This window comes from Perissodus microlepis, chromosome 16, assembly GCF_051167445.1.
Source record: "Perissodus microlepis isolate ML-2025 ecotype Zambia chromosome 16, ASM5116744v1, whole genome shotgun sequence".
In the NCBI taxonomy this organism is placed as follows: Eukaryota; Metazoa; Chordata; class Actinopteri; order Cichliformes; family Cichlidae; genus Perissodus; species Perissodus microlepis.
Genome location: NC_140476.1, coordinates 1373947 through 1386559, shown reverse-complemented (window position 1 = coordinate 1386559; position 12613 = coordinate 1373947). Strand labels below are relative to the sequence as shown.

Below are 12613 nucleotides of genomic sequence, written 5' to 3'. Positions count from 1 at the left end.
AATAAATTTAAGTAGCCCGAATCAAAAAGAGAGCAATTTTTTGATTGATGTTTTGTTTCCTGTTTTGTTTCCGTTACAATATTATACATTAAAGTATAATATTGTAACGGAAACAAAACATTAATCAAAAAATTCTTTAAACACAAATTACAACATTGTATAAAAATTACAATCATCAACTCAAATACTTGGTTCTAATTGAACAGAAATTTCTATGAACTTGTAAGAACTGTGTAGAACATGAATCAGCCTGTGTCAGATCCTGAATTTGAAATTTCCACTGAAGTCACAGGAAAGAGGCAAGTGGAACCAAGATCGAGGCCATTTGCTTTTTGATGTTTGCAAAGACTGCTACATTTTGCCAGTGGTAGTTCACTCTTTGCAACATAGTACGCTGTTCTAAACTGATTTTCAGGTTTATTTTTAGTATGTTACTTGCAATTGGTGTTTGTTCTGGGAAAGATATTGCAGACTGAGCAATAATGCATTTCTTGCATTTCTCATGGGTTCTAATGGGGGCCTTTCTTAAAATGACTGGTCCCAGTAACAAAGGCGCTTGTCGACTCAGAAATCGAGGGAAAACCAACAACACACCCGGCAGAACATTATGTTATTTACACGGGTGCACATAAGTGGTCCGCATGTGCGCATTCGCTGTCAAAATAAAAGACGCGCACCAGATAAGAAGTTGCAACGCGCGTTTGCGTCCATATAAAAGGCACTGTTTTTGTCCGCTAGAGTGGGATTTTCACGGCACATTCTGCACCACACCTCTGTGCGTTCATCATTTGTTTGAAGCCAGCTCACCTCCTGCAAACACTTTTCCGAGAATACGCGCTTCTTTTGTGGTTCGGACTCCTTCTGACATTTCTTTGGATGTGGAGGAAAACCAAAGTAATTGCTTAAAGGAGCTTCTTCGACATCTTTAAGAGTTCTAAACAAATGTCTGTCCTCCTCCAGAAAATCTTATGTACGCAAACACGCGTTGCAACTTCTTATCTTGTGCGCGTTTTTTATTTTGACAGCGAATGCGCACCTGCGGACCACTTATGTGCAGCCCTGGTTATTTAGCTCGTCATATCGCAGCCACAGAAATTCTTTTGTCCATGAAACCATAAAGCTGCACTTTCTTTTTGCCTTATAGTCTGATTTGTCATAACTTTTCCGTTTTGTGGTAAGCTTTTCTTTGGCTGTCCCTTCTTCACCCTGACCTGTCTTATTTGGCTCAGCAGAACTCAAATATATATCCTGCTGCTTTTACACACGCACTCACATAACGCTCAGCGATTCTCTGCGCGATCAACCTCTCACATGTTTAAGCTGCGGGAGATTTCACTTGTCATGTTTGCATAGTAAGCTAACGATTGATAAGACGATGTCAGAGGAATTGGTGCGCAAATTATCATCACTCACCAATCAGTGCTGTCGCTCTCTATACACAGTTCCCGCGATTGCAAAGTGAAAGCAAAAAACAAGCGCAAATTCAAACACGATTTCAATATGTCACATATTGACAGTGGCTCACCGATGCCAATGACATAATTACCCAGCTACATTTCCGAAAGAATGCAAAAGCATTGAAATATATTTTCCTATGATAGCCCGACGGGCAGGGCAGAGACAGATTTTGGTAGCCCGACTGGAAAAATCGCTAGCCCCGGGACGTCGGGCTAGCGATTTTGCGAGCCCTGCATGGTTTTCCTTTTCATACAGTTCAAACATACAGTATATACAGTAACGTAGATATAAAATGAGTATACTGATACTGAACGTTGAAAAAACTGCCAGCATCAGACTCAAATATCCATCGGACGGGCCTTACAAGGAACGGAGATGTCATTTAAATCAGGTTATTGCACATTACTTAATGTCCCTCAGCCTCTTACAAACACCTTGATAACAATCCCAACATTTTTCTCACTGAAGTATTGTTTTCCCACAATTTAGGGGCCTACATGAAATATTACTTTGGGCAAAGGTTAAAGGCGAAACTCTCCACAGTATCCTGCCAATTCTTCAAAACGATTTAATTAATCAAAAACAAACAACAACAAATTTGAGGACACCAATATTCACATTTAGGACATAGAAGACAGATGGTTTGAAAGAGGAGTGAAAGAAGCATCTATGTCCACTGAGAATGGCCATCTTTGAACAGAGGGGCGGGGCTTATGACATCAACTGTCTGCCATCTATAATCTAGTTCTGAGAACCTTCCCAGACGCCACGTGACCTCAGGAAATCACATGATAGGGTGGGGCCAGGTTTCACAGTGGGTTCTCCTGAAACCTTGGCTGATTTTCACACCTTGGCTCATGTGATTAGGTAGAGGATCAACAAGGGGTTCATGACCCCCTTGGGGGGACACTCCCCTAGGACTTAAATCTGGGACTCTGCACCATTTGACCTTAGAACTGAAGAAGCTTCTCGGATGAGAGATGAAACGTCTTCAAGCAACTTAAAGAAGTCCAGACGCTTTTCTTTCCAAGCGCCTTAGACTACGATGACCTGGATGACTGAGAAGCTTCACTGACATACAACAAATAAAACAGGGCACGTACATTCATTCATTATTTGAATTTTACCAACCAGGTCTAAAATCTGATGGCAATTTAAATTCTGTACAACACACTAGCGAGGCAATAAAAAGCGTAACATTTTTACCTCTGAAGTTGTTTAAAGTCCATTTAGTGATGTGAGTGTGAGTGGCAAGATAATTGCTTTCCTCACTTTCTGTCAGGGCGTAAAAAATGGAGCACACACCATGCACGTGCTGTTTTGGTAATGTTTTCCAGCATTATAGCCTGTCTGCATCTAACTGATGCCATACCTGCACCTGCACAGGACCAACAAACTATTTTTGCCACTGAATTTTGCTCGTGCAATATTATTTTTATTATATATACATATTTTCTGACCTGTTCAGAGGATCCACCACAATGGCCCGGGGGTGAGACATGTTGCCTTCCAGCAAAGTCTTCCTGGTCTGGGAAGCTCTGTCCAGCCTGGCAACACTGATCGTCTTCCTGTACCCATCGTTGGTCCAATACAAGTTATTCCCAATCCAATCCACTGAGATTCCTTCAACGTTGTCAAGTTCTACAACAAAAGAATTCAACAGAACTATCAAATATATGCCACATCATTATCTATACACACAACTCAGCAGGATTTATAAAAGACATCAAATATTTTATAAATGTTGTTACATTATTAAAGAACTTTGGGGTTAGTGTTATACAAAGTGTAACAAATGTACATTTTAGGCTGTTGGAGTGTGTTAAATGTAACATGACTGCACTCGGACGCACCATCTTTCAGTATAGTCTCTCTGCTGCTTCCATCTATTTTTTGCCGCCCAATCAGGAAACTGGTGGTGTCAGCAAAGTAGACGTGTCCCAGCTCTGCGTGGTAGTCGATGGCTCGAGGGTTGACCAGGTCTTCGATCGGCACCATGTGCTCGTCACTGGACTTGATGTTCATGTCCAGGCCTCGGATGACTCCCGGACGCCCCTTACCGTAGAACAGGAAGATGTCGTTTTTGGGCTCTACAAAGCAAGAAAGGACAGCGCCCTTTTTTACTGTTATTGTCAATTAATTGGTGTAATTCATCAGTGCTGATCCTAGCATTAAACCCTCTTACTGGCCACATTGTTCTCATATGTTTGCCAGAGCCTGGGCCATTCATTTACCCTAATGGAGCCAGTAATCAGTGCCAATGACTATACTCTCCCCCCTCAATCACAGCCCTGCTACGAAGCTGCCTTTAGCGTAAGAGAAGAAAAATGCTTGAGCAAACAGACAATTGCAATACTTACCCAGCACTGTTTCTGAACTAAAAAAAACACACGCCTGAGCAGAAAGGCAAACGGAAAGGCCCGGAAAGCTGAGGCAGCTCCTCGCCTGCCGCTCAGGGGACTTTATGTTCTCGAACCCTTTGGGATCCTCTGGAGAGGCAAAGGGAGGAATGAAGGAGGGCTTCCATTGAAAGAAGCAGACCTCTCCTCACTCTTAGCCCCTACCCAGGAGACTAGGATGCTGAGGGTGAGGACCACACATGTCTCACTCCAATTTATCATTTCGTGGGGGAGATACCAACTACCCAGGAGACAATTAAGCATTGCAAGAGACCCAGATATCAAACCCCACTGTGACTGCTCTTTGAACAAGGACTACCATTTAACACTAAATCTCATTATGCTTAGGGAGATGGAAAGCACGAGCAAAAAGAGATAGTGTCATCAGAACATCTATGAGGGGGGCATAAATCAAACGTGTCATGTTTTGCCTCCCGATGCTTCGTTACCTCGATCGAAATGTGGCGGGCCCTAAAATTGTGTCATCAATTTGATCCCCTGCTTTTATTGTCAACTACACAATGTCCAGCGATTGATCAGACTGGCCGACAAATGCAGACAAACTTAAAACCTCATTATTGCAACAGTCAGTCAGACTCGCGACAGGTCGATAGCAGAACATTACTCTCAAACGGGTGTGTATTCACCATTCGCTGTGATCGTCATCGCTGTCGGTTGAAGGCCGTGCATGCGTGGCATATGCTTGGCTCTAATATGGTACATGAGCAGAAGATCCTTGGCTGACATTAGTTCAGATTCTTTTAAATTAGAAAAACTGCCAGAGAAAACCTTTTAGATCTCTGCTCTTTAACTTTGACTCTAATCGGCTCACAGTAAGTATTCTAATAATATTCCATCTGTCTTCTTCCACTTATTGAATTTGGGGTGCTGGCTGGGTTGGGGCGGAGCCTATCCCAGCTGGCACAGATTAAAAGGTAGGCTGTTAGCTCAGAGGTAACACAGATAACCTGGAGCACCAGGACAGAGCCTACCTCCACACAGATCCCCAGCAGCTGCTTGTTATGAGGCAATAGTGCTAAGCACCTCACCCAGGCGTTCTAAAATTTAACATGTGGACCGGAAGAGCCAGGGATCGATCCACCAACCTTCAGACGAGGAGACGCCACAGCCGCCCCCACAATGATACCGATTTTTTGAAATAACTTAGAGAAACTATTTCTGACATTCTGTGTCGGTTCTTTCTCTCTAAGAGGAAGTGATGTCCAGCTTGTGAGAAAATGTGCCAGCTGCCGTATTTTGTCAAAATCAAACTTCTCCCACTGCAGTTTCCAAACTCAAGTATCCCACAGAGTAGTTTAAGTCTAATCTTATAACAAACACTGGGGGCTGGGAGATTGCAAAAATATTAACATCTTCATAAAACACAGTTTGACTCCACATCAGATCTTATACTAACTTTTACAGGACATTCCATCGAAGCCCAGGCTGTAGCCCGTACGACAGCGGCAGGTCCTGGACTTGTAGCTGCCGCTCAGAAGGCAGATGTGGGAACAGCCGCCCGGCTTTCCGTATGAATCCATTTCACACGCATGACTTCTGACTGTGAACGAAATGAGAAAGAGAAATGTCAGTACTTTTGCTTATATTTTACTCAAATATATGACAGAAAATAACTTGAAAGATACTTGCAAATATGTAGAAACTGTCCTTTACCTTTGGGCTGAGTGAGTTTATGATAAACCCGCAGTCCTTTAGAATTCCCCAGGCTGGCGAGCGTCCTGCTGTCTGCTGTGATGTTGAACCTGTGGATCTGCAGCAGCTCTGCAGAGGAACTCCCTTTGGAAGGGTCAGAGTGGATAGCATAGAGGTAGTCCTCAAACACAGCTAATGAATAAATGTACGACACCTGAAAAACAAGAAAGATCCACATTCCTTTTTTTCATCTTTCATGAAACCAGAAACACACAAAACCACAACATGAAAATAAAATAAAAGAATAATAAAAATGAATGAAGGAAGACTTGCATGAGAGGGACGGGCGATAGCTGTGGGGCTGTTTGGCAGCCCGTGCAGAGTCAAAAGCCTGACTCCACTGGGAGGCTGCTGGCCCTGATACTGCAGCCTCCATGCTACATTTAGCAGCCTGACACCCACACATAGCGACATGGCTGGATGAGCTGTGTTCACAGGAAGTGCACCTAAGCTCACTGGCCCACACTTTGACATCAGGGGCACCAAGAAACACGCGTCAGAATAAAGAAATAAATAAAAAACAAACCACTCAACCGTCTCCCCCTGTGGAGTTTGACCTCAGCACTCTACTTTCACACGAGATGCTTTTTTAAGGAACTCTCACATACTGCTTCAAGAGCTTGCAGCTCACCTATACAGCACAGGAAGCACTCAGTACCATCTGTATGAAAAACATAGAAAATACCAGCAGGGTCAACTTCATATAGAGAAGTGGATTTGCGCAGCTAACTGTAATCTCCTCGGCTCACCACAACAGCAGAGAAGAACAGAGGATATTTAGATATTTTCTGAAATGACAAATTTTACTCTGTGGAAGTTTAGAAACTCCTGACTTTCAAGTATGAAGAGCTTTAAAATTGTAATGCAGCGAGCAAACCTGTGGGGAATCATCTGATGCGAGCGGCTACGACATTAAAAACCACACACGGGCTACAGAAAAGACAGACAGCGGCAACATCGCATTTGTAATGCAAATGCAATGACATGAAGATACTCCGTCTAATGAGGGCGCGAGCAAATGAATGAGGCAATATCATGCAAAGAACACCTGCATACAGAACACGGTGCTTGATGTGTATGTTCTTCTTTCCTCATAAAGCCCGAGTATCTAGTCCAAGTTGGCTGAAAGGACCTTTTAATGAATAATCATCATTCGTGATGAAAGGACTCAAAAGTGTGCTGCAGGAGTGAGACTACCAACACGCTCATTTGGAAGGCAGCCCCACGTGTGACTCAATTTCTTCAATTTAATAAACCATTTATTCGCCACACAAAAGCCCCTTTTGTCCGAAATGAAGAGTGAATTAAAACAACAAGCAGTGAATACACCACCTGCCTTACAGTGATAAAGCACAGAGCCCTGAATCGGAACATTAACCAAAGAACACCCTGTGAGTGGATCCAAATCCTGATAAGAAAAGCCCGACGTTAGTCCACAACGTGCGGTCCGTGGAAGGCAAAAATCTGTGCAAAGTGGCACTCACTTGGCTGCCGTGGATAATGGTGTGCCTGTTCTTGCCCTGGTAATCCACCACGTCGATGTAATCCAGGTAGGCGTCGGCCCAATACACCAGCTTCTTGACCACATCCAGCGCCACAGCAGTGGGTTGCTCGATTTTATAATCGACCAGCCGGGTCCGGTTGGTGCCATCCATGTTACAGCGCTCCACCTTGGCCACGTTCCCATAGTCAGTGAAGAAGAGCATTCTGCAGGAGAGGGGGGGTTAAATCATTAAACGAGGTAAAGGATACCATCATAGTCACAATGTGACCGGAAACAACCTCACCGTGCATCATTTTAGTAGTTTGGTTACATTTATCCCAATATGACAGAGTGATACTTGATCCTTACAGCCAACAATCTTAGTCTAATCCAATGTTCGTTCAAGCAGTTGTCAGCAGTTTTGTATCCACCCCCTCGAACATCGACCGCGCACTCTTGTTGAGTGTTACTACTATTGCAACTAACCAGCTGAGGTCCTTGGCCAACATTAGGGGCTCTGGAGATTTCTCAAGAGTTTGGAAACAGAAATACGAACATATTTCATCCAATAACTGAATCCCTCAGACGGGGTTTTGCAGGAAAGCCAAACAGAAAATCCATTCAAGCAAACAATATTCAAGCATAAAATGTGACTTTTTGGAAGATCCAAGTCAAAGTTCTGATCTTAATCCAACAGAGATGTTGTGGAAGGACATAAAGTACAAAATTAATACATTCACCAACCCATGCAAATATGTAATCAAGTTTCATGTAATAGTACAACTTCAAACGTCTGATCAAATACAAATACAGAAAAAATGGTAACAAATAGGTTAAAACACATGAATGCATTAAATCAGCACAGAATTCAGTTTAATTACAAGAAAAAAAGATTTAAAAAACAGCATCGCGCTGCCTTTGAAGGCCTTGTAAAAATGACTTGTTAGACTGCTTCTCTGATACAAGCCCATAACCTGGAGGCAAATGTAATGAAAGCAGCATTTTCCATTTCTCTTTGGGTAATTTTGGCAACATTTAGAAAGCATGCTGCAGCAGACCTCGGGGTATGTGAGCAGACACAAAATGACAATGTGTGATGCAGTGAGAAGCCAGCTTCAAAATCAATCTAAAAAGACACAGGGAGCCAGAGTAACTACGGGGGGACAGGTGTTATACACAGTGTAATTTGATTCTTACTACAGGTACTCAATTACATCACCAGAAATAACTGGAATGCTCTTCAGCAAAAGTAACAACCTCTGAAAGTTTTTAAAATTGCTCAGGTATGCACATTCAGTCATTTATATGGAAGGCTTGCCCCACTGCCTCGCTGGGACTCTGTGAGGATGGATCTCTAACAGCTTCCAGTGATAACCAGCTCCAGCCAGAGAACGGCGGGATGCCGACTTAATCTGCACAAGTCAAACCAGAGGAGAGATGGGCTGCCCTTTGAACCCTCGACCAAGCTGTGCTGAAAAACTGCCGGCATCAGCAAGGAACCCAGCTCCCCAAACAGGTGCACCTCCACGTGGCATATCAATGACTGCTTTCTAGGATTAGGACGGAGCCGATGCTGTATTTGTGCATTCTGCAGCTATGATGAGATCCTTGTTGGATTCTGGGAATGAGCACCTGTGAAAAAGTAAAAAGCACGGGGGCCAGCGAATAAAGGCAGGAGCCTCACAGCTGGAGAATCAATGAGCAGCCTATCGGCCAAAACTGCAGCAGCGTCAGGACACGGCTGGTTTCTTTCAGATCCTCTTGCACTTGAAGGAGTGTAAAATCACGGAGGCTTAATTTAAAATAATGCTCCTGAACATAATTCTGTAAAAAATAAATTTATAATAAATACAAAAAAAGTAGTGTTGCAGTGTTTGACTCTGGCAACAGCTTAAAGGCTTTAACGTTGTTTTTGTACGACAAATCTTGCACAAACATTTGCCAGAAATAGATCCTGTTGACCTTTGATGATTCCTGACTTCCTGTAACGCCATCAGCAGGGTTCCAGTCGTGACTTTTGAGATAATAAATGAAATATTTTTTACAGGATAAATCAGCATAATAACCTTGGTGATCTTTTGTGCCATCATTGCATCTTTTTATTTCCAAGTTTGACACCTGCAAAACTGAAACAGTCCCAAAAATATAAAAATGTCAGTAAACAGATTCCAGGCGACAATTTTGCTCTCCTCCAAACAAATTATTAGCATGTATAAATGTAGACTTTACTTCCACGGACGGGGCTGACGGTGTGATGCAACAGCAGGATTTTAATTATTTTATAATATCAAAGCTCGGGAGGAAACTTGCCAGCAGCGGTTCTTCATCACGGGTATACACGCTACACTAAAATAGGACTCGTGGGAGAGGATGCTTCAATTTTGTAGTGCTGATAAAAATTCTAGCTGATAAATAAACCATACCATCCATCAAACTCAGAAAAGCCTTTTAGAGAGAAGAAGAAAAGGCTGTCCATCAAGTTAAAATGCTTATCCAATAGCAAGAGAGGCAAGGATGCAGAGGGACAGAGTGCCAAACCAGGGCATATTCTATAAACACTGCTCCTCACGCTGCGCTGCTATCTAACACCTCCCTGATTTCTTTTGTTTTCACTCCATTGCTCTGAGCTGACAGACCTCTCTCAGGCTGTACCTATTTCTCACCAATTAGAGTCAGAAATAAGGCTCGGAATATTTCTGTGTCTCCGAGAGTCCATCTATCCAGCAGCCTGCAAAAACAGCTCCCTCGTGGGGCAGCGGACTCGAGACCACTATCCATCTATATCTACAGAATAAGGTTCATATGTGTATGTGAGTCATGTGTGATTACAGCACAACCACTTAAGAGCCAGCCTGACTTACAGCACATCACAGGGAGTGTATTCACTGTAACACAAACGAGAACAAAGAGACTGTCCCTGCCTGTAAAAAAACCACCAGCTAATTATTTTGATTAGACCCAGAGGTTTACGGTCGTAAACAGAGGTGCTGGATAAGCGTGGATTATAAAGCAGAAATCCCCAACGTGACAACAGCGTGAGTGAATTACACGTTTAGGTCAAAGGTTCATTTTGTCTCGGCCTTACGAGGTCTGTCGTGACAGTTTAACGTGATCGCAGACGATTGTTTCTACTGCCAAACAGCCAAAAACAGAACGGGTATACAACGAAAAATTAGCTTTGACTGGTCACAAATACTGGAGCTTGGCTCTTCCCTGGCGAGACCGGGTTGCTGATAATTGGTTCACCGGCTGGTACAGCTGGCCCATGCAGTGTGTGTTTGTTCTGCACGGTGACACAGGAAACTCCCGAGAAATAATAAATTCTCCAACATTGTGATCACTGAGACTGTCAGCCGCATGCTCTAAATGTTACAGTTTTCACTGAGAGCAGTGTGGGAATATGTTTCCTTCCACTGGTGCTGCGCTTTTTCGTTGATCTTCAGAGACAAAAATCCTGTAATGAAAGTCCTGTTGGGGCCTGTTCTTCTGTGGGATGTGAAATCAGTGAATACAAATGAATGTCTAGACAGGAGAAGATATATGTAGCATCACCAGTTATTCACCAAATTACACACAGAGAAAATGGCTCAGCTGAAGGACAGGAAATCATTTAAATCCCTTTATTGTAACCCTCTTATACTCCTCCCGATAAATCTCTTGTTATCAGCACTGAAATGTAATTTTTTGTCCTTTCTCTGATATTTTTTTCCTCTGAAAAATGACACACGGTGATAAATGAGACTTGCGTGGTGGCTTTCTGAGAAGGTATACACTCACCCCATGAGAGGATCCAGAGCTATGCCTTTAGGATTGAGCAGGTCTAGCTGTAGGACGGTAACGCACGTGTCCCCGCCGCTGTCACAGACAAAGATCTTGTCAGTGACGCGGTCAACAAAATAAAAGTTTCCTGTCAGCCAGTCAATCGCCATCTGCTCCACATCTGCAGCGGGAAAGAAGAAGACGCGTTAGATCCTCGTGTAAAACAGATGCTATTAGGGCTGCCACAAACGATTATTTTGATAGTCGACTAGTCACCGATTATTTTTGCGATTAGTCGACTAATCAGATCATCATCCATTGGACGTAAAACGTACAGCTTATTGCACCAGCAGCATCTGCTCTTATATAACTATCATTAGCTTACAGCTTTAAGTGTTTCAGGTATGTGCTAACTAAAAATAAAGACAAGATGATAGTTTATTAAATTTTAATGAAATTTGCAGATTGTTTCGGTGAAGTTTAATAAACTCCTTGCTATCTAAAATATAACAGGACACCGGAGTAAATTCTCGAGCATCTCACACTTCTGATAATCAGCTGTCTGCTTGACGTTTATTCAGCTGTGTAAAAACTATAACTTTAATCTCAGCCAAACCGATTTACTCAGGAACCAATAAAATACTAAAAAAAAGCCAAACAATAACATTTTTAAGTTATCTAAGTGACTTATATATCATGTTTAACCTGAGTAGCGAAAGACGGCGGTGGGTTTGAAAACGATTTGCCGAGTCCGGTGTTCTCACGGCTCTAGTGAGCCTTGCTCCCGGCTAGCTATCGAGCTAGTGGGTAACAGACATCTCCAAAAACGTCGGAGCGCTTTTGAAAATATGTGGTGTCTTGATAAACTGAGCAGATATTTGAGGTTTACACAGCTACATTCTCGCCTGAAAATATATTAAACGTTTATTTTGTGACCCAGAAAGAATAATAAGAGTAATATTAAAACTAACTAGCTGCCGCCATTGTTGGAAACTGAGCTGGGCTGCGCTATGAATTCTGGGACACAGCTTCTTCTTCGGGGTTTAACGGCAGCTGGCATCCTTGTACATGCAGTGCTGCCATCTTCTGTTTCAGTCCGTTATTACACTCTTAAATCCTACTACTTATTCCTGCGTCTTTTGGGATCTTACAAAGCTTCAAACGACGCGTCGACTATTAAATTAGTCATCGACGATTTTGATAGTCGACGTAATCGTGACTAGTCGACTAATCGTGGCAGCCCTAGATGCTATGTAAATAAAATAAGGTTTCCGTGGCAACCAAAGAGACAAAAATAATGATGAAACAGAAGCAGCGGGTGGCCTGGTTATCTCGACTTTTAGTCTTTAGTCACAGATCTGAGCTGATGAGGTTTGTGGGGCTTTACTGAGAGTTTGATGCTTTAAACTCGAAGCACGAGTTCTTTCTTTGCCCGTTTGTAAAGTATCTGAAACTATCAAGCTTTGTTTGCAAGGATACATTTAGAGGGGGACGCCTTTTCCTTGCAGAGGGTCTGTCGCCACTCATGTCCAATGAACCTGCAAAAATATTACTGCAGCAATCCTGCAGTATTTGCGTTAAAGTAGTTTTCTCCACGTCCGAGCTGAGATCAAACTGACAACAATGTTGTTGTTAAGATACTGTGACAGTTTCCTGACGGCAAAGGCAAACTCTGCTACTTATGATGAATAAACTAAATCTTTATTTGTGCAGTTGTTCCAGTGCCCTTTTAAATGATACCATGGCCATTAATAATTCTGATTAGCTTGCAGGTTTCTATTAGACTTTAACAAATGAAAGT

At 42.7% G+C, this 12613-nt stretch overlaps 1 protein-coding gene across 5 annotated transcripts in view; it reads right to left on the bottom strand.

The window, feature by feature from the left end:
* lrp1bb (low density lipoprotein receptor-related protein 1Bb) overlaps positions 1–12613 on the bottom strand; it is a 263247-nt gene that overhangs the window by 134665 nt on the left and 115969 nt on the right. For all 5 annotated transcript variants that reach the window (XM_084907632.1, XM_084907630.1, XM_084907631.1 and 2 more), the window contains 6 exons: positions 10831–10993; positions 7055–7277; positions 5532–5724; positions 5275–5418; positions 3312–3548; positions 2919–3099 (listed from right to left, as the gene is read on the bottom strand). In XM_084907632.1, the coding sequence (XP_084763758.1) occupies positions 2919–3099; positions 3312–3548; positions 5275–5418; positions 5532–5724; positions 7055–7277; positions 10831–10993 (1141 nt within the window). The remainder of the gene's footprint in view (positions 1–2918; positions 3100–3311; positions 3549–5274; positions 5419–5531; positions 5725–7054; positions 7278–10830; positions 10994–12613) is intronic.